General features: G+C 51.0%; 2 protein-coding genes across 5 annotated transcripts in view; both read right to left on the bottom strand.

Moving 5' to 3' along the window:
- ACTR5 (actin related protein 5) overlaps window positions 1-4,805 on the bottom strand; it is a 28,571-nt gene extending 23,766 nt beyond the window's left edge. The window contains exons 1-3 of one of the 4 annotated variants that reach the window (XM_032294948.1): window positions 4,239-4,800; window positions 2,841-3,070; window positions 458-627 (exon numbers count right to left, since the gene is read on the bottom strand). In XM_032294948.1, the coding sequence (XP_032150839.1) occupies window positions 458-627; window positions 2,841-3,070; window positions 4,239-4,613 (775 nt within the window). In that variant the 5' untranslated portion in view covers window positions 4,614-4,800. Of the gene's footprint in view, window positions 1-457; window positions 628-2,840; window positions 3,071-4,238 lie in introns of all 4 variants that reach the window. The other 3 variants (XM_032294946.1, XM_032294949.1, XM_032294947.1) reach the window with 3 other exon arrangements.
- A 13,678-nt stretch (window positions 4,806-18,483) lies between these two features.
- On the bottom strand, window positions 18,484-23,651 carry SLC32A1 (solute carrier family 32 member 1). The gene is made up of 2 exons (XM_032294950.1): window positions 22,765-23,651; window positions 18,484-20,401 (listed from the first exon to the last, which is right to left on the bottom strand). The coding sequence occupies exons 1-2, from the start codon at window positions 23,152-23,154 to the stop codon at window positions 19,214-19,216; spliced, it is 1,578 nt and encodes a 525-aa protein (XP_032150841.1). The 5' UTR covers window positions 23,155-23,651; the 3' UTR covers window positions 18,484-19,213.
- Window positions 23,652-24,789: the final 1,138 nt, after the last annotated feature.

Consider the following 24,789-nt stretch of genomic DNA (forward strand, 5'->3'; position numbering starts at 1 on the left):
GATGTGACAAGACAATAGTAGCTAAAACTCACACTTTAATTTGAAGTAAAATACACCCAAAACTTTACGACAAGCTTGAAAAGAGAAAGACGTGTTTCTGGGCATAGCTGTTATTCTAATGGTATAATAAAACAATTTGAATTGTTTTCTAATTTAAAATATTTTTAGTCTGATATGTTCTGCTCACTCTTAAAACTTAAATGTTTACTATCTGGCAAAAGTTGAAAGTTGTACAATCCCAAGATCTGTATTACAGGCAAGTTATAAAAGCTACCATCTGTGAAGGGAACCTATATAACTAAGCTATTCAGTTTACTGAATAGTTTAAGAAAGGAAATACAAAAAGGGAAGGGGTGCTTAAAAAGTGAACAGGCAAAGAATCATGCCGGCAGTAATTTAAGGAATACCCCAAAGTAGACAACACCCAAAAGCTGCAGGCAGACATCCTCTTCGTTACCTTCTACATAATTCTCAGCGATGTAGCTGTGCTCATGCAGAATCTCCTCCATGCGGCTGAGGGTGATGGCTGCCAGGTGCCCAGGATACTTCAGCTGGAGGAGACGCTGGAGGTAACCAGCTGTTTGGCTTCCTCCAAGATTGATGCGCTTGCAGTTTTTAGCATCTAATCTATAACCAAGCAGTAGAAAATAGCACTGAAATTTCTGGCAACATGAAGGGCAGGGTATGGAGCATCTTGGGAGAAACAAGATAATTTAAGGCAGAAAGAGAAGAAACAGACCGGCAGGAAAAACACAAAACCTGACAGTTGGAAGGAAGGGACATTAACGTTCCCTTGGTGCAACCTCTTATCTAGGCAGGAATTCCCAGTTCACCATAGTCACATGGCCATCTAAACAGGAAGAAGATGCACTCCAAAGTCGGATCTTAATGAGTCTCATCACGTATTTCTCAAACTGTAGTTCTGGGACCAAGTATCCCAGAATTAGCTGGGGGAAATGTTGAACATGCCAATTCACAGGACACAGCTGCTCTGGTGTGGGCCTGGGAATATGCATTTTAACAAGCTCCCTAGGTAACTGGCATGGGCCAGAGTTTAAGATGCCCTCTCCTAAACACTCCATACCTACTGATGCAAACACATTAAGTAACCACATGCATCCTGGTATACTGTAAAAGAATCAGAGTAATTTCATTTTCCTAATGTGAGAAAGAGTGGCAGAGCACTAGGAACCGGCTGGAGGGAACTAAAATATGGCTGCTGTATCATACCTCACCAGCAGATGCCAGCATATAACAGGATATGATTCACTCTGATAATTTCCCAGCCTTCAGGTAAAATAATTTTCTCTCAGTATAACATAAAAATAACATGTCATTTTTTATTTCTGCATATTCTGTTTACATAAAATAGAGAACTCCATACATCAGAAGTGTTTGGTAATGCCTAAGAATTACTGTTTCCTTCATAGATTTTCACAGAAACTTCATGAGACATTCAATGGGATTTGTCTTTATATGTTCAGTCTGCTTTACAGTTCACAAAGTGCCATTACCTACCTTATCTCATTTCATTCTCAGGGTAACCCTGGGAAATCAGTTTTTCCCAATTGTATGTCAGGAAATGAAGTGAGGAAGTTAAGTAGCAGAAGAGCTGCAAACCCAGGCATTCAGTTCCAAAGGCTGGGTCTCTCTGACATGTGAGAAACCTTCTCAGGAAACCACAGTGCTGGCCTAGGCTCTTAGCAGACAGTGAAAGCTCTGCGATAAAGTGGGAACGGATTTTTAAATATAACGTAAACTACCTTTGCCTTGTATTCAACTTGAAAATATTTAATAAGGGTCCATTATATGCCAGGCACTGTACCTGAAAGGTCTGAACAACAGCGATTAAAGACCTTTAAATTGGCTGGATGCAGTGGCTCACCCCTGTAACCCCAGCACTTTCAGAGGCCAAGGAGGGTGGATCACTTGAGGTCAGGAGTTTGAGACCAGCCTGACCAACATGGTAAAATCCCATCTCTACTAAAAATACAAAAAAAAAATTAGTCAGGCATGGTGGCGAGTGCCTGCAGTCCCAGCTACTCGGGAGGCTGAGGCAGGAGAACTGATTCAGCCCAAGAGGCAGAGGTTGCAGTGAGCCGAGACCATGCCACTGCACTCCAGCCTGGGTGACCAAGACTCTGTCTCAAAAAAAAAAAAAAAAAAAAAGAAGAAAAGAAAAAAGAAGTGACTCCAGAACACAAAGATGTTTTTCAATTAAAGTTATTCAAGGCCGGGGTGGTGGCTAATGCCTGTAATCCCCACACTTTGGGAGGCCGAGGTGGGTGGATCACAAGGTCAGGCAATCAAGACCACCCTGGCCAACACGGTGAAACCTCGTCTGTACTAAAAATACAAAAATTAGCTGGGTGTGGTGGTGCGTGCCTGTAGTCCCAGCTATTCAGGAGGCTGAGGCAGGAGACTCACTTGAACCCAGGAGGCAGGGGCTGCAGGGAGCTGAGATCGCCACACTGTACTCCAGCCTGGGCAACAGAGTGAGACTGTCTCAAGAAAAAAAAAGTTATTCAAAACACTTCTACTGAATGCCTACCACCTGCAGATACCATGTTAGCTATCTCCCCATAAGTCAGAATTATAAAATTGTAGAATTATGGACGTAGAACTAAGAGATCATCCACTCCAACTCCCTCCAGAAGGTCACAAAGGACAGAAATATGGACAAAGGGACTTACCCACACACAGTGAGGTAGTTCAAAGCCCAACTGCTCAGTTCGTAGGCTAGGACTTGCTCTTTCTACTCTGCCATTAAAGCACACATTAAATAAATGTTTCCTGAATGCTTCTCAAAATAGCACTCAAATGCCACAAGTGCAACTCACCTCCCCTCTAAGATGGGTAAAATATGCGTACACTGGTATCCAGATGAAATGATGAGCCCACTGCACATCGAGTTCCTTGGCTTATTGTGGTAGAAGCTGAACAGACTGTCTATTCCATAGGCAACCTTGGGAATCCTGTAGCACTCAAAAAGAAGCTCGGACATCATTTGCCGTGAATACAGCGGGTTGCACACAGCTTCTGTCAAAACTATGGGATGATCAACGCAGCCCTACTTTGAAAGGAAAGGGCAAATAGATAAGGGACAACAGAATACTCTTTTTGAAGCATAAAAGAACCCAAAATCCTTATTGCGGGGCTGAATTTGCTTTTGGTCTCTTAATCAAAAACCTGATCATAGACAACTGTAAAACTCATCTTATTTTTACTGGAAAATACAAAAGTAGAGTCAATTTAAGTTATTAAGTCAAGGTCCCATCCAAACTGTGAGCAAATCGTGTTGGCTCCATCTTCCAAGTATCTCTCCAATCCAACTGCTTCTAATCACATTCCCTGCTACCTGCCTCGTCTAAGTCACCATTATCCCTCACCTGGGTTATTGCAATAGCCTCCTAACTTGTCCCTGTTTCCACCCTATGACCCATGACAGTTCATTCTGCATACAGCAGTCATAGTGATCCTTTTGAAACATAATTCAGGTCCTGCCTCAGCTCAACGCCCTGCCATGGCTCCCCATTTCACTCAGAGTAAAAAGCCTACCAGGTGTGTGACTTGCCTCTCCACTTCCTCTCTGACGTCCTCTTCCACGTACTACTCTCCCCCAACACAGGCAGCCTTGCAATTAGGATTGGGGCACACTCCTGCCTCAGGACCTATTCACTGGCTGTTACCTCTGCCTGGACTGCTTTTCCTTCAGATATTCACATGGCTTGCTACCTGAATCACGTCCTTCAAGCCCTTGCTCAAATATCACCTTCGCCATGAGTCCTACTCTGACCATTTTATTGAAAAAAATGTAACCCCCTCCTGTCCTATCATAGCATAGAATCTACTACTTAATTCTGTTTACTGTCTGCGTTTTCATACCAGAATATCTTTCCATAGTATTAATCGCTCCATAAGCACAGGAAGTTTTGTGTGTTCACAGATGTACTCCAAATGCCTAAAAAGTGCCTGACACAAAGTAAGTGCTCAATACATATTTGTTAATAAATGAGCTTCTTAAAAAACGAGCATATATGCCCAAATGTATGCTCCAAGATACAAGGAGCAGCCTTTTATTCGCTGCTGTACCTCCAGCGCCTAGCATCTGATCCACTAAAAGACAATCGGAACTACTGAAGTGACTGTTACCTCTCCCAGTGCAGAGTGAGCAGAGTGAGCGGAGCTGAGACCGCACCCCTCCCCTCAAGCCCAACCCAGCCCACTCCGCCCTTCACCTGTGAGGAGACACCCAGGTGCTGGAAACTGTAGTCCAGCAGCAGCTCCTGAAGCTCCAGGTTGACTGGCACGTTGCGGTCGAAGGGCGAGCGCAGCATCCAGCGCAGTGGCTCCAGGCTGCCCAAGGCATTGCCCACCTGCGGGCCCGACCCGCCCCGTGCCCCTCCACGACCGCGGGCACACACTGCGCGGAACTGCAGGCGCGGCTCGGGACCTGGGTCCTGCCCAGGACACGCCCAGCCAGCGCGGACTTGGAACGACCCGTTGTCCAGCACCAGCGGTACTGGCAGTGGACCGTGTGCCACCGGGCCGGCCTCCAGCACCGGGTCGGGTGCTGCCCGGGCGTCGCGGAACGGGAACACGTTCGCCGCCATTTTGGAGCGCGCGCCCAGCGCCGCCCCTCGGCGCAGCGTCCGCCCAAACGCCACAAAACCGCGCCCCCGACGTCACGCCGCGCGGCTCAGGCCCTCAAGTGCATCGATCCCGCCTCACTTCCCTAAGCACGGCCAACTTTTCCACCTGACTGGCGTGTGGCTGTCCAGGCTGCTTTCAGGATCGCTGAGACCCACCCATTCTGGCTGCGAAATTCTATGGTTGCTTAACCTCGCCCCCAGTAGCCTATGAGTGACCACGCCCCTTCGCTCTAGCCGGGGCGCTCAGTTGGGAAGCCCCGCCCCAATGCGTATCACCACCAGCCACAGCGCCGCGCTTGGCGGAGCCCCGCCTCTCTGCCTGGGCACGCCCCATCGCCGGGCGCGCGCTTTCGACCGCCCGCGGCCCCGCCGTAGGGTGGCTGCCTCGCCCTCAGTCTTGCGACCCGGCTAGCAGGGACCGTTTACCATTTGACGCTTCCTTGACGTTAAGAAATCTCATGGGCGCGGTGGCTGACGCCTGTAATCCAAGCACTTTGGAGGCCAAGGCGGGCGGATCACCTGTTCAAGACCAGCCTGACCAACATGGTGAAATCCCGTCTTAAAAAAAAAAAAAAGAAAGAAATCTCATGGCCGGGCGCAGTGGCTCACGCCTGTAATCCCAGCACTTTGGGAGGCCGAGGCGGGCGGATCACGAGGTCAGGAGATTGAGGCCACCCTGGCCAACGTGGTGAAACCCCGTCTCTACTAAAAATACAGAACAAAAGGTTTGGCTGGGCGTGGTGGCGCACACCCGTAACCCCAGCACTTTGGGAGGTCGAGGCAGGCGGATCACCTGAGGTCAGGAGTTCGAGACCAGCCTGACCAACATAGTGAAACCGCGTCTCTACTAAAATACAGAAATGAGCCTGGCGTGGTGGCGGGTACTTCAGGAGTCTGAGGCAGGAGAATCACTTGAAGCAGGAAGGTAGAGGTTGCAGTGAGCCGAGATGGCGCCATTGCCCTCCAGCCTGGGTGACAAGAGCGAGACTCTGTTTCGATGGAAGGGATGGAAGGAAAGGAAGAAGGGAGGGAGGGTGGGAGGGAGGGGAATAGAGTGGAAGAAAGGAAAGAAAGAAATCTCAAACTGTGGTGCCAGCCATTCAATTTATCGACTAGGAAGGTGACTACGCAGGTCTGTTCACTTCTCCCACACGCTGTGTCTTCTCACTAAGACCTTAAACACTGAGAAAGGACTGCTGATTATTCCCCAAGCGTTCCCTTTGGTTTGGTGACCATGTGTCTGGCTGCGATCTAGATGTGCTCATGTGACTAAATTCTGGCCAGGAGCGGATGGGAGAGGAGGTGAAGTGTGTGACCCACTCCCAGTTTTAGCCCTTAAAGCACTGGTCACGCTCTATCCTGTCCCACTCCCTCTTTTCACTGGCTAAGGGGGTAAGAATGAGAGCAGCTATTTTACTACAGCCTTTTTTTGTGCAGTGGGGCTACCTCGGCTCACTGCAGCCTCGACCTCCTGGACTCAAGTGATTCTCCTGCCTCAGCCTCCCGAGTAGCTGAGATTATAGGCATGCTCTACCACACCCAGCTAATTTTTGTGTTTTCAATAGAGACAGGGTTTTGCCACATTGGCCAGGCCTGACTCTGCCTCCCAAAGTGCTGGATTACAGGAGTGAGCCACCTCGCCCAGCCTGTTAACAGTCCTAAACCAGATTGGGAGCCAGCCCAGGGGCAAAAATCAGGTTATGTTGGAGCTCATTGTTCAGATATCCGAAGTACCCATCCTTAAGTTAACTAAGAGGGGGACCAGCAGAACACAGAAACCAGCAAATACAAGTGAATGAATGTTAGTTTAAGAATTCTGTCTATGTGTAATCCCAGCTACTCAGGAGGCTGAGGCAGGAGAATTGCCTGAACCCAGGAGGCGGAGGTTGCCATGAGCTGAGATCACGCCATTGCACTGCAGCCTGGGTAACAAGAGCTAAACTCCATCTGAAAAAAAAAGAATTCTGTCTATGTATATTAATATGAAAGAGCACTCACTGGCTGGGTGCAGTGGCTCATGGCTGTAATCCCAGCACTGTGGGAGGCCAAGGTGGGCAGATCACCTGAAGTCAGGAGTTCAAGACCAGCCTGGCCAACATGGTGAAACCCCATCTCTACTAAAAATACAAAAATTAGTAGCCAGGTGTGGTGACAGTCATCTATAATCCCAGCTACTCAGGAAGCTGAGGCAGGAGAATCACTTGAACCCAGGAGGTGGAGGTTGCAGTGAGCCGAGATTGTGCCATTGCACTCCAGCCTGGGCAATAAGAGCAAGACTTTCATCACACACACACACACACACACACACACACACACACACACGGCACCAAGGTAAATATATAGATATATTTGAGACAACTCCAACGGAGATGGCCAGGTGTGGTGGCTCATGCCTATAATCTCAGCACTTTGGGAGGCTGAGGTGGGAGGACTGCTTGAGCCCAGAAGTTCAAGACCAGCTTCAGCCTCCCTAGTAGTTGGGACTACAAGTGCACACCACCACACCCAGCTAACTTTTGTATTTTTTGTAGAGATGGAGTTTGGCCTTGTTGCACAGGCTGGTCTTGATAAGGGTTTGGCACAACATGAAGTAGCTGGGATTATTATTCCCAGTTCTTCAGTCCTTTACTTTTTTTTTTCTTCACTCCTTTATAGTAGGATGATACAACCATACCATTTGCTATGTAACTTTGTAGAGCCTTTCCTTGCAGACACTGATATTAGGCTTGGTCATGTGACTTGCTTTAGCCAATGGACTCTTAATTGAATATGATTGGTTTAGACTGCCTTCTTGAACTCCTGCTATTAGTCATGAGAGGAACATACCTGATCCAAAGAGGATAAGAGACACATGAAGCAGATCTGAACCTAAACTGCAATCCAAAGCCAAGGCCAGCCAACCTGCAACCTCAAGTGAAGCTGCTCAAGAGACTTCTGAACAAGAAAAATGTTTTTTTTTTTTTTTTTTAGATGGAGTTGCATTTTTGTCGCCCAGTCTGGAGGGCAGTGGCGCGATCTTGGCTCACTGCAACATCCGCATCCGGGTTCAAGTGATTCTCCTGCCTCAGCTCCCAAGTAGCTGGGAATACAGGCAGGCACCACCACACCCAGCTATGTTTTGTATTTTTAGTAGAGATGGGGTTGCACCATGTTGGCCAGGCTCATCTCGATCTCCTGACCTGGTGGTCCACCCGCCTCGGATATAAACCACTGAAATTCTGGAGATGCTATGCAGTATCATTGCAGGAAAAAATTGCTAATATGTTAGACCAATGCTGTCCAACAGAACTTTGTACATTGGAAATGTACAAATTGATAGAGATGGTCTAATATCTGTTGTGTCTAACACAGTGGCCAGTAATCACATGTGGCCATTGAGCACTTGAAACGTGAGTAGTGTAACTGAAGAACGGAATTTTTAAAATATTTTTAATTTTAATTTTTTTTGAGATAGAATTTCACTCTTCTTGCCCAGGCTAGACTGCAGTGGCACAATCTTGGCTCACTGCAACATCTGCCTCCCAGGTTCAAGTGATTCTCCCGCCTCAGCCTCCCGAGTAGCTGGGATTACAGGTGTGCACCACCATGCTGGCTAATTTTTGTATTTTTAAGTAGAGAGCGGGTTTCACCATGTTGATCAGGCTTGTCTCGAGCCCCCAACCTCGTGATCTGCCTGCCTTAGCCTTCCAAAGTGCTGGGATTATAGGCGTGAGCCACCACGCCGGGCTAAAGGCAACTTCTTATACAATAAAAAGTTGTACAGGGAAGGAAGTGTAATCATACTATATATATCATACAATGCAAATCTTGAGTACTAAGCTAACTAAATTATCATTTAACTATGCCGGGAAACTGAAGGGGCAGGAACGTAGACTGGAGGAGTAGGAAAAGGAATAAAACCTCACCTGCCTGAGTGAGGAGTCAACCTCGTGCCTCAGCCTCTCAAGTAGCTGGGACTACAGGTGTCCACCACTATGCCCAGCTAATTTTTTGAATTTTTAGTAGAGGCAGGGTTTCACCATGTTGGCCAGGCTGGTCTCGAACTCCTGACCTCAAGCTATCTGCCTGCCTTGGCCTCCCACAGTGCTGGGATTACAGGTGTGAGCCACCACACCTGGCCCAATATAAGCATGTTATTTGGAGATGTGGAGATAAATATTAACAGGATCAAGTGTAAGAATTGAGAGTAGCTGCCTCTTGGGAAGGAGATATTGGAGAAAGGGGCTACAGAGTGCTATTTGTTTTAACTTGTAGAATTCATTGATTCTTTACATTATGCATACATGTGATGCAAAAAATAAAACTTAAAAAATTGAAGTATGGCTGGGCGCCGTGGCTCATGACTGTGATCCCAGCACTTTGGGAGACCGAGGTTAGAGGATCACCTGAGGTCAGGAGTCTACTAAAAGTACAAAAATTAGCAGGGTGTGGCAGCATGCACCTGTAATCCCAGCTACTTGGGAGGCTGAGGCAGGAGAATTGCTTGAACCTGGGAGGCAGAGGTTCAGTGAGATGAGATTGTGCCACTGCACTCCAGCCTGAGTGGCAGAGCGAGACTACATCTCAAAAAAATAAGTAAGTAAATAAATAAATAATTTTAAAAACTGAAGTATGGGCAAAGACATATTAAACAAAAGTGAACAAAAGGGGAAAAAGGCAAGTTAATTTGAATATCAGAGAAAGTCTATTAAACTCTCCTTGGTTGGGCATGATGGCTCACACCCACACTTTGGGTGGTTGAGGTGTAAAGATCGCCCGAGGGCAGGAGTTTAAGAGCAGCCTGGGCAACACAGCGAGACCCCATTACCAGAAAAATAAAAATAAAAACATTAGCCAGGCACGGCAGTGCACACCTGCAGCCCTCAGGAGATTGAGGCAGGAGGATCACTTGAGTTCAGGAATTTGAGGCTGCAATGAGCTATGATTGCACCATTACATTCCAGCCTGGGCAACAGAGTGAAAGCCTATCTTAACAAAAGATTTTAATAACAATAATAAACTCTCCTACTATGCTTGTAAATTAGTCCATTTTTCTTTACATCCCATATCTGGAATCTGTGTTATTAGAAACACCAAGTTTAGAATAATCTTCCTGGCATATTTTGTTGCCTTTATCCCTGATGCTACTTTTTGCTTTAAGGGCTGCTGGTCTAACACTACTATAATGACAATAGCTTTCTTTTTAAAAATCTTTTATTGAGAAGGAGTCTCATTCTATTACCCAGGCTGTTGCATGCAGTGGTGCCGTCTCGACTCACTGCAACCTCCACCCCCCAGGTTCAAGCGATTCTTGTGCCTCAGCCTTCCGAATAGCTGGGACTACAGGTGTGTGCCACCATGTCCGGCTAACGTTTTTGTATTTTTTAGTAGAGACGAGGTTTCACCATGTTGGCCAGACTGGTCTTGAAGACTTGGCCTCAGGTGATCCACCTGCCTCGACCTCCCAAAGTGCTGAGATTACAGGCATGAGCCACCACGCCTGGCGGCTTTCTTTTGATTAATGTTAGCCTGGCAAATGCTTCCATCTTTTTACTTTAATCTTTCTTCATCTTTTTGTTTTAGATGTATACTTTGCAAATAGCGTATAGATGAATTTTGTTTTTTGTTTTTTTGAGACATAGTCTTGATCTGTTGCCAGGCTGGAGTGCAGTGGCACAATGTGGGCTCACTGCAGCCTCCACCTCCTGGGTTCAAGTGATTCTCCTGCCTCAGCCTCCTGAGTAGCTGGGACTACAGATGCGTGCCACCATGCCTGGCTAATTTTTGTATTTTTAGCCCAGATAGGGTTTCACCATGTTGGCCAGGATGGTCTCAATCTCTTGACCTCATGATCCACCTGCCTCAGCCTCTCAAAGTGCTGGGATTACAGGCATGAGCCACCATGCCCGGCCATAGATACACTTTTAAAATTCAATCTGAGAATCATTGTCTTCTGACCGGCTAGTTTAGTCCACTTATCTTTATTACTGAATCATTTATTTTTACTACCCTGTATTGACCAGAAGGGCCTTAATTTTGCTCCTTTTCTGTCTTTTCCTTTTCTTTCCTTTCCTTCTCTTTTCCTGACTTCCACATTGATCAAGTTTCCTTTATTTGCTCTTTGCCTTCTATTAGGTTGGAAGTTACACATTCTCCGTCCATTTGTTGTTGATGCTTGTGACAGTGGTGGTGTATGTGTAACACTCTTGCTCATCATTAAGCCTAAAGTTAATCGGTATTTCTCCCCATATCGGAATTAAAAAGCCATAGAAGATGAGACTGCAATCATTCCCTCCTGTCTTAGAGATTATTTACCAAAATTTTAGTTCCACCTTAGAGCCCAAGAATTGATTGTTGCTATTATTGTTTTCTATGGGCGGTACTCGCTCAGGCACAGATTTGCTTCCTACATCGTCCTTCCTTCCTTCCTTGTGGGTTGTTTCTTTCTTGCCGAAGTCTATCCTTTGATAGTTATTTCAGTAAGAGGCTGTTAGTGGCAAACTCTCATCTCCCAGACATCTCAGATAGATTGAGCTCCCATTATTGACAGGTGCTTCCCTGTCCGTAAAGTTTCCTGAATTGACATTCTTCCTGTTCCTTCCCTGTCTCATTCCTCCACTGTGCTACTGGCATCCGTTCCCATGTGAACTACTTCAGTCAAATAGGTCTCTAGTGTCAAGGTCTGTTGCTGGGGCAATCAAACCTAAGGCAGCCTCCTTTGAGTCTTCACCTTTGTTCGTGAGTTCCTCTCTCTTCAGCTTCTCTTGGTCTGCCTTACTTGCTTGTATTCTTCAACTCTCTGTCTTTGAACACTTCTTCAGAGTAAAGGCTCCATGGGAATTGTTTCCAAGTCTGATCTCATTCTTCTTTGAGAAGCTTCTAGATGTGTTTCATCTACTTCAAAATTTAGAAACAAAGAGTACCCACATATATTAGTCCACTTGCGTTACTACAAAAGAATACCTGAGGCTGGGTAATTTATAAAGAAAAGAGGTTTAATTGGCTCACAGTTCTTCAGGCTGTACAGGAAGCACAGAGCCAGCATCCACTTCTGATGGGGCCTCAGGAAGCTTTCAATCATGGCAGAAGGCGAAGGGGGAGCAAGTACATCACCTGGTGATAGCAAGAGCAAGGAGTGGGGGTGGGGTGCCATGCTCTTTTAAATAAAACAGTCAGATCTCACGTGAACTCCAAGTGAGAACTCACTTATCGCCAAGGGGATGATGCTAAACCACTCAGGAGGGATCCTCCCCATGATCCAATCACCTCTCACCAGGCCCCACCTCCAGTATTGGGAATCACATTTCAACACGAGATTTAGAGGGAATAAACATCCAAACTACGTCACCATATCTCCATGACTGCCCCAAATCAAGATGATATTTGTCCAGAGAAAGAAAATAAATTCTTATCATTTTCTACATCTTGCAACCTGTCCTTCCTCAATTCCAGGACATCATTCTCTTTTTACTCTTTTCCTCTCTGTCAGACTATGTTTTCTCAGTCTTGATTCTTGACTCCTCCTTTTCTCCTCCTTGACTTTTTTTTTTTTTTTTTTTTTTGAGACAGTCTCTGTCACCCAGGCTGGAATGTAGTGGTGTGATCTCAGCTCACTGCAATCTCTGCCTCCCAGGTTCAAGTGATTTTCCTGCCTCAGCCTCCCAAGTATCTGGGACTACAGGCACATGCCACCACATTTGGCTAATTTTTGTATTTTTCATGAAGACAGGCTTTCACCATGTTGATCAGGCTGGTTTTGAACTCATGACTTCAGGTGATCCGCCCTCCTTGGCTCCCAAAGTGCTGAAATTACAGGTGTGAGCCACCATGCCCCGCCTACCTGACCTTTAAATATTGCTGTTACCCAAGGTCATTGGCCCAGTGCTTGTTTAATGTTCATCCACTCTCCTGGTTGACCTCATACTTTCTGTGACTTTAGTACTATTAATGTGTTGATAACTTTTTTGAAAATACATTAATCTATCTATTTATTTATTTATTGAACACAATTTATGAAGAACATTCTACATATCAGGTCTGTGTTAGATGGTTGAGATGCAGCAGGGTGCCACACAGAGACTATCTCTGCCCTTGTGGAGTTTACTATACTTAAAGATTGTTGCTATGGACCTGTGTATATTTCTTTCTTTTCTTGCTTCTATCCATGGACCATTTATTGATCCACCGTTCATCTATCATCCATTCTTTCCTTCTCTCACTGATTCATCTATTCATTGGCTCATCCATCCAACCACTGACCTCAAAGCATCCACTAAGCCCTCTATCTATTCATCCATTCATCCACCCACCCTCCAATGGACCAAACCTTCTCAATATTAGTGACCCCAAACCAGTAGCACATCGGGAACTTGAAAGAAGGAGGAAGAAGAGGAAGAGGAGATTGAGGAGGAAAAAGAGGAGGAGGAGGAGAAAGGTCTTTCTGAAACTGAATCTAGGGGTTTGGTGGGGAGCAGGCATCTCTAGAAAGCTGCCCATTTGATTCTGATTCACCCAGCCTGGCACCTGTCTATGGAAAGCTTTTTGGGGACCACTATGTTAGATTAGAAGCATTGTGAATACAGGAGCTTAGTTTAGCTTTCCCTAAAAGTAGACTCTAAGACAAAGATTCAGATGCAATCCATTTATGTAGGAGGTGAACACTGAAAGTAGGGAAAGGAAGAAAAGGAGGAGGTGAAGGCCAGATAAAGATTGTTTGATGAGCTTGTGGACACCTGAGGTTCAATCCTGTTGGGGACCCTCCAAGATACCTTGTGGAAGAGACCTAAAATGATCCCATCAGAGGACAGGAGACAGGCATTTATGGCCAACTGATTGAGCACTGGGGGCTGTTAGCTCCCCAACAATTCCAAACCATGCTCCCAAGGGAGCCTAGAAAGCCCTCAGGGAGATGAGGAGACAGATGGAGGCACTGGCAGTGGCTCCTGCTCCACAGCTTCAGGTAAACTTAGGTGCATCTAGGGAACATGGGGTGGCACTGACAGCTACGGAGAGGCCATGTCTGTCTTGTTTGCTATTGCATTCTCATACATTAGCCCTTAGCCTAGTGCGTGGCCTCGAGTGGGTGCTTAACAAATATTTGATAAATAAATCTTGTTTGACTACCAGAACTTGAAACAGGTACTGGATCACACTAACAATTCCTTTAATTGTGCTCTCCCTTCTAGCTCCACCTCCTTCCTTTCTAGACACTATCAACCCCTCTACAGCACCTCAGTCTTTTCTTTTTCTTTCTTTTTTTTTCTTTTCTTTGAGACGGAGTTTTTTGCTTTTGTTGCCCAGGCTGGAGTGCAATGGCGCAATCTCGGCTCACCGCAATCTCTGCCTCCCAGGTTCGAGCGATTCTCCTGCCTCAGTCTCCCAAGTAACTGAGATTACAGGCATGTGCCACCACATCCAGCTAATTTTGTATTTTTAGATTTTTAGAAGAGATGGGGTTTCACCGTGTTAGCAGGCTTGTCTCGAACTCCTGACCTCAAGTGATCTGCCTGCCTCGGCTTCCTAAAGTGCTAGGATTATAGGCGTGAGCCACCGCGCCCAGCCATTCTTAGTCTTTTCACATTGTTTCCATCCCACCCCAAGAGGGTTGCTGGAAGCATCTGGAATCATAAAGCTCCCTCCACTCAGCCCCCTATGTGACTCTGCTGGACCATCCTGCTGGGTGTCCCTGGTCAGAGGCCCTGCCGTCACCACGCCCTCCTGGACTCCACAACTGGCAGAGATGGTGCCCGAAGCATCACTGTGGAACCAGCTATAGTCTGACTCTTGAAAAGACTCAATCCAAATCTCAGAGGGGCAGAGCTCATCTCCCAAGCCTAGCCTCATATCCGGGACCAGGACTAGCATGAGGCAAGTGAGGCATTTTCTTTGGTACCAAGATTTAAGAGGATGCAAAAAATTCAGGAAGCGATATAAATAATATTTTAATGCAATTTTAAAAAGTTTTTTTAGATGGAGTCTCGCTCTGTTGCCAGGCTGGAATACAGTGGCATGATCTCAGCTCACTGTAACCTCCTCCTCCCGTCTTTAAGTGATTCTCCTGCCTCAGCTTTCTGAGTAGTTAGGACTACAGGTGTGTGCCACCATGCCTGGCTAACTTTTGTATTTTTAGTAGAGACAAGGTTTCACCATATTGGCCAGGCTGGTCTTGAACTTCTGACCTGGTGATGTGTCCACCTCAGCCTCCCAAAGTGCTGGGATTACAGGCATGAGCCACCACACCTCGCTAAGGCAGTATTTTTTAAAAATCAAAATTAATGCAAAAACAAACAATACTGTTCAAAATAATATGAACAAAATAACATCTGAAGTAAAGAAAGGATGGGTATTGCTTTTTTTTTTTTTTTTTTTTTTTTTTTTTGCCTTGATCTCCAATGTGGCTCAGATTAGTGCTGTACTGATGCTGTGCTAGCTATCTGAATGTCACTGTTACTTGTCCTGTATGCTTAAAAATTTGGGAGGGGTGGCTGGGCACAGTGGCTCATGCCTGTAATCCCAGCACTTTGGGAGGCTAAGACAGGGGGATCGCTTGAGCCCAGGAGTTTGATGAGACTCCTGGGCAACATGATGAGACCCCATCTCTACAAAAAATAAAAAATAAAAATTAGCTGAGAATGGTGGCCTATGCCTGTAGTGCCAGTTACTCTGGAGGCTGAGGCAGGAAGATTGCTTGAGCCCAGGAAGTAAAAACCGCAGTGAGCTGTGTACTCACCACTGCACTCCAGCCTGGGCAAGTCCTTTTCCCTTTTAAAGAGGGGAAGGACAGAGCTGGTATGGCATGATGCTCGCACCTTCCCTTCCACTATAGAAGTCTGAGATTTTTCTGAAGGTGACACACTGACTCGGAGCGAGACCTGTCTCAAAAATAATAATTATTATTTGAGAGGGAAATACGCTGATGTCTGCAACATTTGAATTTTTTTTAAAGGTAGATTGTTGGATGGATAGATTGATAGGTATGGGGTAAATACAGTGTTATAAACTGTTAATCATTCAGTCTAGGTGGTGGTGGGTGTATGTATGTTTAGAGTAGAATTCTTTCACCTTTTCTATGCATTAGAAATTCTTCATAATCTTGAAAAGGAAAAAATGAAAGAGCTATGAGAAGGACACCCAAGGCTGGCTCTCTGAGGTCAAACCAGTGCAATGCATGAATCCTTCGCTGTCCAGGACTGGGCTCCCCACCACACCCTCAATCATGGTGAGGATGGAGCCCACCTAGAGGACTGCCCCCTCCTTGACCAAAGCCTCTCTCTGGCTCTTGCCACTGAAGTCCCCTCTAGAATAGCAAGGCCTGGATTCCCTCCACTTCCTGGATGGCCGCCACGGAGCCTGTTTGGCTCCCTTCCTACAAGGTCTTTAAGTGAGGAACACTCAGTCCCTGGGATAGGACGGTGTCATATAACAAAACATGTTCAATAGTAAGCATCCATCTATGGTTGGAGAAAAATGACTAAAAACTTTTGTAATGTTGAGGACCTGAAATAAAACTCTAGAAAGAAGCAATAGTTATCAACTGGGCAGGGGGTGGGGTGTGGGGACACAGGAAGCATTTAGGACTAGGGTGGAGATCCCTCCTTTCGGCCAGCATTTTGAGCTCTCACCACTGGGGGGCGGCGCAGGGCAGCCTTGGGATCGTGCGATTGCGATTCTGGGTTCCTCTGGCGCATGTGGGTCTTGGTGGTTCCAGGTCCTGGCCCCAAGGCAAGGGGCCAGGTACACCTACACACCTCTGTTGCGGACGCAGGTGGGGACAGTTTACAGGGTCTGCAGCGCGTCCAGCTAGGGTGCCCCATAAGAACTGACGGGAGCCCTGGGGGGCTGACGCGGATTCCTCCTCTCCTTCTCAATCTGACCCCGGAATAAGCCTTGCCGGAACTACCTGCTCCCTTGGACTTGCACAGCGAACCCACTGCGAGGAGAGCTGGGATTTCTTCCTTTCAACTTCTACTTTTAAGCTTGAGTGATGGTGAAGGTGGGGGTAGACGGGTGCGGGAGATGAGAGGTGCAGAGACGGGTCCCATCCACTCTTCCTTCCCATTTCTCCCAGTGTTCTGGATGTGAGTCCGGGGATCAGCGTCCTACCGACCAGGGTTTCGGGTTTTCCTTGGGTGTCTAGGGTGCTAGTTCTCCCGCCCCGGCCACCCTCAGGATTCGCCCTCCAGGACAAGGGACGCTACAAGATGAGCGCAAAACCTGGAGGTGGGATCAGTGGAGCGGATCCAGGCGAGCCCGCCGTCCGGAGTCTGCCTAGTGCCTCCTTCGTCCTTTTAAAGATGGGAAGGACAGAGCTGGTGCAGCGTGACGCTCTCGCCTTCCCTTCCACTATAGAAGTCTGGGGTTTTTCTGAGGACACAGTGACTCAGAGCGTACCCCAGGGTCCGTGGACCTGCTGAGAAGCCTTGGGAGTTGGGGAGGGGAATAAACAATCAGCCCCTTACTCCGCCCCTTCACCCCAGGCCTGGGAGACGTAAGTGGTCTTGGGAAGACGGGAAACTGAGGACCCTTCAGTCAGTCCAAGATCCTGAATGCGTGACAATAGTGACAACGGGGAATTAGGCAGAAGGTAGCAGACCTCTCAGATGGCTCGTTTAAAGCATTAGAGCCGAAGTGATGGCTGAGGGCACTGGGTCTTATCCCTCCCCACTTCCCACTCCAGTCACCTCTGTCGCAGGCGCTTTAGGGAGCACGCCCACAAGGATGCTCTGCACACACGCACTCACACTTACCAAGGTTCTCACAACACACGAGGCAGCTCCCCCACCCCACACGCAAATCTTCACCTAGCCTCTCACAGGCCACTTGCAAGCGGGCGGGGAGGAACACGTACACAACTTAGCATTCTCCCCGGCTTCCTGCCCGTGCACCATTCGCACTTGGAGAAGTCGTTCCTAACGAAGCCTCTGCCTCCGCTGTGAGAGAGGACCCCGGAATCCACCCTGCCGACTTGCACTCCTAGCTCCCATCCAGAAAGTCTGACTCTGACCTTTCCCAACAGTCTCTGGACTGGTTCTCCTGGAGGCAGTGCAGGTGCTGCGCCTGGGGTGGGATCAGCACGGAAAACGACTAGATCCTTTGGGTAATTCAGACACACACTTTAGCAGACTCTCTGCCCAAGACAAGGGGAGACTGGGATCCTACAGCTTGAGGCTGTTGATTCTAGAGTCAGATCTCTTCGCTGTGGCTGTGCAAACCCCAGCTTGGATTGCAGGGAGGGGTTCTCCTGGTTGGGAGATGTCTCCTGCCAGGCCAGATTGGCTCCTGGCTCTGGGGGCCTGGCAAAATGCACAGCCCACTTCTGACTTCCTTTATAGCCCTCTTCACAATATGAAGTCACGTTGTGGATTTCTGCCTGCCCTTGCTTATTGCCTGTCTCCACCTAAATAGACTGCAAACTCCAGGAGGGCGAGGCTGAGTTTCTTTCTCCAGGTTTCCAACACTGTCCCAGCCCTGATCGGCTGTTTATAATATTGGTTGAACAAATTTATAAGGTTCTGATACATAAAAGCTCCCCCGTCCCACTCTGTTTTGAGATTGGAAGTTGAGAGCCTCCACCAAATTCTCAGATGGACCCGCCTCAGGGGAGAGATTCGAACAAACCTCTTCCTGGTGGCTGAGGGGAGCGCTGCAGCACTCCCGGTCTTCTGCTTTCTCCTCACACCTGAGGAGCCTCTTCCACACCAACTAAACTTTGTGTTCCCTAGAGCCCTCGCCGGACCCTTTAACCACAGCTGCTCACCATCTCGGGTTTCAGCCGGCTGGAGCCAGTTCCCACGCCTCCCAGCGCGCGGGGATCCCGGCTGGTACGAACACGAACTCGACACCAGGCCGCGCAAGCCTTTGTCTCTTTATTTGCGGATATAATTATGTACCGCATTCTAAATTAGAGATAGATTTTTTTTTCTGATATACATTTCATCTTATTCACCACGAGCACACCACACGCACAGTAGAACAGTTCCACACCTGATAAATTGCACAAGATGAGTTTGGATTCTTAAAACCGGCAGGCAAGCTGGCCCCGCCGCGGCTTCTCGCCTCCCGGCTTCATTGAAGGAAATCGCCCACCCGAAATAGATTTCCCAGTCAGCCTTTCCCGCTGCAGGGTTGAAACGTCTCCGGAATGGGAAGCGCTCTTGCTGGAAATGGCTGGACGCTGTAGATTCCGAGCACTGGATGGATGTCAAATGTCCCCCCAAGGTCAAGTTTCCACTCCTGCGAGCTGCGCCCCCTCTCCCTCCCTTCCCAATCCCTTCGGTGACTGGAGCCAAAGTGTCGGGACCCCACTTGGAAGGACAAAGAACCCTCCACGCAAATGCGCCCCGCCTCCCCCCGAAACCAGGGTGTTGTGGAAAAGAAAGGACAACAGAAACGCAGACGCGATGGATCGTGAATCCCTATCCCCTCCCACCCCCCCCCCATCCCCGAATAATCAGAAACTATGAACCAGAGATGTTTAAAGCTTGGCTTCCCAAGCGCGGCGGCAGGGCGCACCGGGCTGGTGGGGCAGGGTGAAGGGAAAAGGTGGAGCGCGCGGAAGCGCGGCAGGGGGTTGCCCTTGCGCGCTAGTCCTCCGCGTTGGTTCGGTAGGCCTCGATGAGCCCCTCGAGGGAGTGCACGAAGCCAGACACGCTGCAGATGCCGCCAATGACGAAGATGGCGACGTCGAAGAAGACTTGGTGCCACAGCAGCTTGCGCCAGAGCAGGCGCAGGTGGAAGAGGCTGGGCAACAAGAAACAGAGGCCGGCGCCAGTGAGGCTGCCGGTGAGGCCCATGAGCAGCGCGAAGTGCGGCACATAGATGGCCATGAGCAGCGTGAAGACCACGAGCGCGCAGCGCAGCGTCAGCCCCCAGGACTTCAGGCGCCCGTCGCCGCCGTAGCAGGCCGGGAAAAAGGCGCGGCTGCCTTCCTGGAAGAGCGACTTCTCCAGCACCTCGACAGCGGCAAAGAATGGCAGCGGATAGGACAACAGCGCCTTGGCCACCAGAAAGATGTTGACCACGGCGCGGATGGAGCCGGGCAGGTTATCCGTGATGACCTCCTTGGTCTCGTCGGCCCAGGTGAGGTAGGCGACGAGTGCGAAGAGGCCCTTGAGGACGCAGGCGGCGATGTGCGTCCAGTTCATCATGCAGTGGAACTCGCTGGGCTGCTGCATGTTGCCCTCCAGGGAAGGCAGGAAGATCTGCGACGTGTAGCTGAACACGATGATGCCAATGGAGATGGGGAACTTCTTGACGTCGATGTAGAACTTGACCTTCTCCCAGGCCCAGTCGCGTGCCCGCGATAGACAGTAGGCTATGACCAGGATATTGATGACAAAGTGGGCCAGAGTGCATAGCAGACTGAACTTGGACACGGCCTTGAGGTTCTTAAGGAAGGCGCAAGGCAGGAGCACGGCCGTGGCGATGATGGACCAGGACTTCTGCGACACAGGCAGCCCCGGGAAGCTGTTGTACATGAGGTTGCCACTCACCACCACGTACAGGATGCACGTCATCACCAGCTCGATGATCTGCGCCACATTCACCACGCGGCCGCCCAGCGTGGGGAAACGCGGGGCGCAGCAGGCGTTGGCGATGGCCACGTAGGAGTCCCGCACGCGCACCACCTCGCCGTCTTCATTCTCCTCGTACAAGCACGCGATGAGGATCTTGCCAGTGTAGCAGCACACCACGGCGGCGAAGATGATGAGGAACAAGCCGAGGTAGCCGCCGTGCAGGATGGCGTAGGGTAGGCCCAGCACGAACATGCCCTGTGGGGCGGAGAGGCAACCAGACGCCGACGCTCAGAGAACTCCGAAACCCAAGGGGGGCCTGGGGGGCGTGGCTTAACGCTGTGGCCCGAAGGGGGCGCTAAGGACTCTGAGAATTGGGTCCGAGCCGCCGGGGAGGAGGGGTTTAGGGCAGGCTGCGGTGGAGATGTAGGTGAGCTAACCGAGAGCCCGGGTGTCGAGCTAGAGGTGGAGAGGGAGGGATGTATGGACGGATCTGAGAAGGAAAGCTGCGGTGATGGCTGGCGATAGCGAGAGGGCTAGGGTGGGAGAGGGTTGAGAATAGGAAGAAGCCTCAGAAGGGAAGGGGAAAGCAGGGATACTTCGGGATGGTTTCTGGGGACAGAACCAGAATGAGGAGTGCGGGGAGGTGATGAGAAAGGGCAGGAGGAAGCGTGGTCGGAAAGGGGCGCTAAGAAAGGTAGCGAGCTGGGCCTGAGCCACTTGGAAGAGTAGGCACAGGATTTATGGTAGGGCTGGAATGGGGGGAGCAGGAACTAAAGAGGGAAACTCGGGAGTCTCAGGCTCAAACCAGAGGAGGAAACATTAACGGCGGCAGTGGGAGGGAGAAGGAGACAGGGTGGAGAGGGAGAGGGGCTAAAGGTGGGCGAAGCATCTGGGAGGCCAGAACAGAGACAATGTGAAGATGCTTTGGGGAACAGGGCTCGGGGAGGATGAGGCAGGGTTGGAAATTGAGACTTTTAGGACAAGGCTGGAGTTAGAGTGGGGCGAAGGCGAGACCTAAGGAAGGGGACTAAGCGGAGGCGGCGGAGGGAAGCAGGAGGAGGAGCCTGGCGGGAAGGCACCTGCGAGGTCGGAAAGCCGAGCCGAGCGGGAGTCTAGAACCAAAAGCTTCAGGATCGGGCAGACAGGGCTGTAGGGTTTAGAGTCCACATGGGGACTAAGAACTAACGAAATCCGGGGTCCTGGAGGCCTGCAAGCCTCCAACCTCCTGCCCTGGCCTCTCTCGGGGTCTACCAAACGGAGACTTGAAAGACGCCCCAGAAAGGCGCGGGCTACAGCGAAGGCGGGAGCAGCCCCCGGTCAGTGGTCCAGCAAGGTGGTCTTCCCGCGCCCCGGAGCGGAAAGCGCCTTGTGTCGGGCCATCTGGTGTGCAGGGCGCGGTGGAGTCCTGCTGAGCCCAAGACGTCAAGCACCCGTCCCGGGGAGGCCTCCTGCTCCCAGAAAACCTGCCTTCCGCGGCCCCAGTGATAGTGCGCTCCAGGGACCCCGCGGGGCCAAGCTGTAAGGGTTCGGGGATGCCTAGAGCTGAAGTCTCCTTTGGCCCAGAAAACCGCGGCCTGCCAGCCCCTGCTAGCTCCGAGGTCGTTGCCGATACTCCAAACCTGCTCCGGGTGGAGGAGTCCTGCGCCGCCTGGTGGGGAGTAGGGGGTTGGGAATAAGGGGAGAGGTGCGGGCCTAGAGAGCAGGGGCCATTCTTAGCCTTCGGAGAGGGCTTTGCCAGCGTCACCCGTCACCCGCGAAGGAGCCGGCTTCCTCTTTGCGGTGCAACCGGGATTTCGGGCGAGAGGGGCGAGCCTGTGCGCAGGTAATGCGGGATTCTTGCGGATTAAATGTGCTTGTTGGGAGCATGTGTGTGCATTCGTGGGTGTACACCTGTATGTCTCCAACAGGGCCGCACCTGAGGGAGCAGGCTGGTTCCTGTCTGCATGCGTCTGTACATGTGTGTGAGTGCATATGTTCAAGCGAGTATTCGTGTGTTTGGTATGTGCAGGTACATGCTTTTGTTCGTGGAGATGTAGGGGTATACGCAGGTACATTTGGGGATAGTACTGTGGTCTATATATAGATCCATGTCGTGCGCCTTTGCCTGCCTGCACGTTTGTTCGTGGGAAGGGGGGCTGTGGGCTTTCGGTGTGCCTGCCTGTGTACGTGTGCGTGTCTCTGCGTGTATGCGGGGGGAGGAGACTCCCAGCTCAGCGATTTCCCCTTCTTCTTTCCTCCCAAAAATGCATGCGTGAATCCATTCCAGAGTCCAAGGCCATACCGTGCCCTCCAATCCTGATTTTCTTTCTCCCTCATCCCTGCCCTCACCCTCCCTCTATTTCCTTCACTTTTTCAGTGTCTCGGGACAGGTGTTTTAGACCGAATCTCAGCATAGCGGTCTTGCAGCTGGTGCCGTGGGAGGGACTGTCCGTTAGGGCGGGAGACACCGCCTGGGGGCGTAGGTCCCCGAGCAGGGCTGGGAGGGATGGAGAAACGGAGATACCTGGGTACAGGAGGGGGTCTCGAGGCCGAGATCACGCGGCCTCTGTTGGGAGCAGAGTCTGGCTCGCTGAGCTAGGAAGGGGGAGGGCAGGCAGAACTGGGAATCTCCCGCTCACCTGGATGGCGTTGGTCACGTTCCAGCCTGCCTCCCACGCCGTGATCTTGGGCTTGTCGTGGCCCCCGAACTCACCACCAGCTCCCACCTGGTCCTTGGAGCCCGAGGGCGGCAGCGGAGCGCCGCTGCCGCGCTGATAATGGATGTCTCCCTCGACGGGCGGTTCAGCGCCCTCGTCCCCGCAGGGCTCGCCCTCGGCTTTCAGGATGTCCATCTGCAGGCCCTGGCGGTGCTCAAAGTCGAGGTCGTCGCAGTGCGCGAAGCCCACCGCCTCCTCATCCGTGGCCGCCTGAAAACCCATCCTGGCGAACATGCCGCTCACCTTGGCCTGGGACTTGTTGGACACGGACGTGGCCACGTTGGACAGCTTGCTGCGGAGCAAGGTGGCCATGGCGGCGGTGGGGACGGCGGAAAGGACAGAAGGACCCGAGGATGCGGGGGACGCGATGCAAGACCGCGAGGGCCGGGGGGCGCAAAGCCGCTATCTCCGCTTGCTCTCCCCGCCGCGCCGCGGAGCTCTCTGGCTCATGACCCTCTCGGCTGGCGTTCGAGGCTCGCTCAGGGCTGGACCGGGCAAGCTGGCAGCAGGTCTGGCGGAGCGGCGGCGGTGGCGGCGGTGGCTAGTGCACTGCGGAGCTGCCGTGGGGCGCGGGCTGGGCTGCGGAGGGCGGCGGCAGCGGCGGCGGTAGCGGCGTCAGAGCAGCTACGCGAAGCTGGCGCGGCACCCCCACCCGTGCGCGGCCCAATGCGCTCCCGCCCCTCGGAATCAGGCGGTGAGTGGGTGGGGGGGTTGGAGAGAGGAAATACCCGGAGGCAGGGGATATGAGGAAGGGGCTAGGAGAGAAAGGGGGTGCCGAAGGATTCAGACGTGAGCTGGGGGCAGGAGAAGGGTGCCCTTGGGAAGGAGTCGGGAGTGAGCGCGTGAAAGAGGGAGCGCCGAAGGCAGGGGAGGTGAGGGGGGCGAAGTGCTGCATTTCTAGGGGAGGGGCTAAGCTCTCATCCTGGCCCTTCCCACCTCGCCGCCTCCGCAGGGAGGGAGGGAGCCGGCGTGGACTAATGCTTGCAGCCTCCCGCCCCCGGACCACCCCCTCCAGAGTCCCAGAGCTGTGCAGTTCCAGATCCTCTGGCTAAGGACTGGTCTGGGCACCCCGAAAGCCCGCAGGACTGAGCTGCCCGTCTCAGGCGGAGCGGGTCGTCTAGAAGTCAGCTTCCCTGGTACGCATCCTTCGCGCTTAAACCTGGCCGCGAGTCCCCCTTGAAGGCAGAAGTGGCTGGCATGGATCGCTCCCAAGGAAGCTCAGCCTCGGGCTCGGTCATCCGGCCTCTCTCCGCCTGTCCAGGGATGCCGCGAGGGAAGCGATTTTGCAGGTCGCTCGCCACCAACCACTCTCCAAATGTGTGCAGAATGGAAGGTTGGCTTTTCGCTTTCTTTTCGTTTGGGGTGTATGGAAGAAGGCAGCCTCCTAGTAGGTCTGCAAATGCCCAAGCTGAGAGGGCTCGCGGCGCGGTGGGGTGGAGGAAGCGGAGGCTCGCGGAGCGCTGGGTCCCTGCTCCGACGGCCGCCTGCAGGCGGCGAGAGCCTGGGCTGTTTCTGTTGATTCGGGTGTGCGAGCTCGAGTAAGGGGGAGACCCAGAGACAAAGACTGATGCTCTATTAGACACTGTTTGAAGCTGGATCAGTGTGGCCTCCGAATGTGAGATTTGGTAACTGCGTGCATTCTGTGTCTGTGTGGTTTTGTCCGCATTCGAGTCTGTGTGCCGGAGCTGGTGCGTTGGATTGCGTGCATATGTGTTCCCGAATGGGGTTGCCTGCGTTTGTGCCTGTGTGAGTTCCTTTGTAGTAGTCTCCATGATGGTCCGCTTCTCTGAATGGGTCCCAGTGTAGGTCCCCAAGTAAGATGCTGACAGAGGACTCCTCCGGAACAGTAAACCGCAGGGCTCCACCTGGCAGTCCAGCCTGAATGGAGATGTAGCGGCTGTGACTGGAAGTGGGGGCAGGGGCAGACAGAGAAACCAAAGGAAACAA

Source organism: Sapajus apella, unplaced genomic scaffold, assembly GCF_009761245.1.
Source record: "Sapajus apella isolate SASKATOON/1434 unplaced genomic scaffold, GSC_monkey_1.0 scaffold33, whole genome shotgun sequence".
Classification (NCBI taxonomy): Eukaryota; Metazoa; Chordata; class Mammalia; order Primates; family Cebidae; genus Sapajus; species Sapajus apella.

What these genes read in the sequence shown, in the direction of transcription:
- SLC32A1 (XM_032294950.1), bottom strand. Translation starts at nt 23,154, where the DNA reads ATGGCCACCTTGCTCCGCAGCAAGCTGTCCAACGTGGCCACGTCCGTG. An exon ending in ACGTGACCAACGCCATCCAG is followed by an intron (nt 20,402 to 22,764) that starts GTGAGCGGGAGA and finishes TCCGCCCCACAG; the next exon opens with GGCATGTTCGTGCTGGGCCT.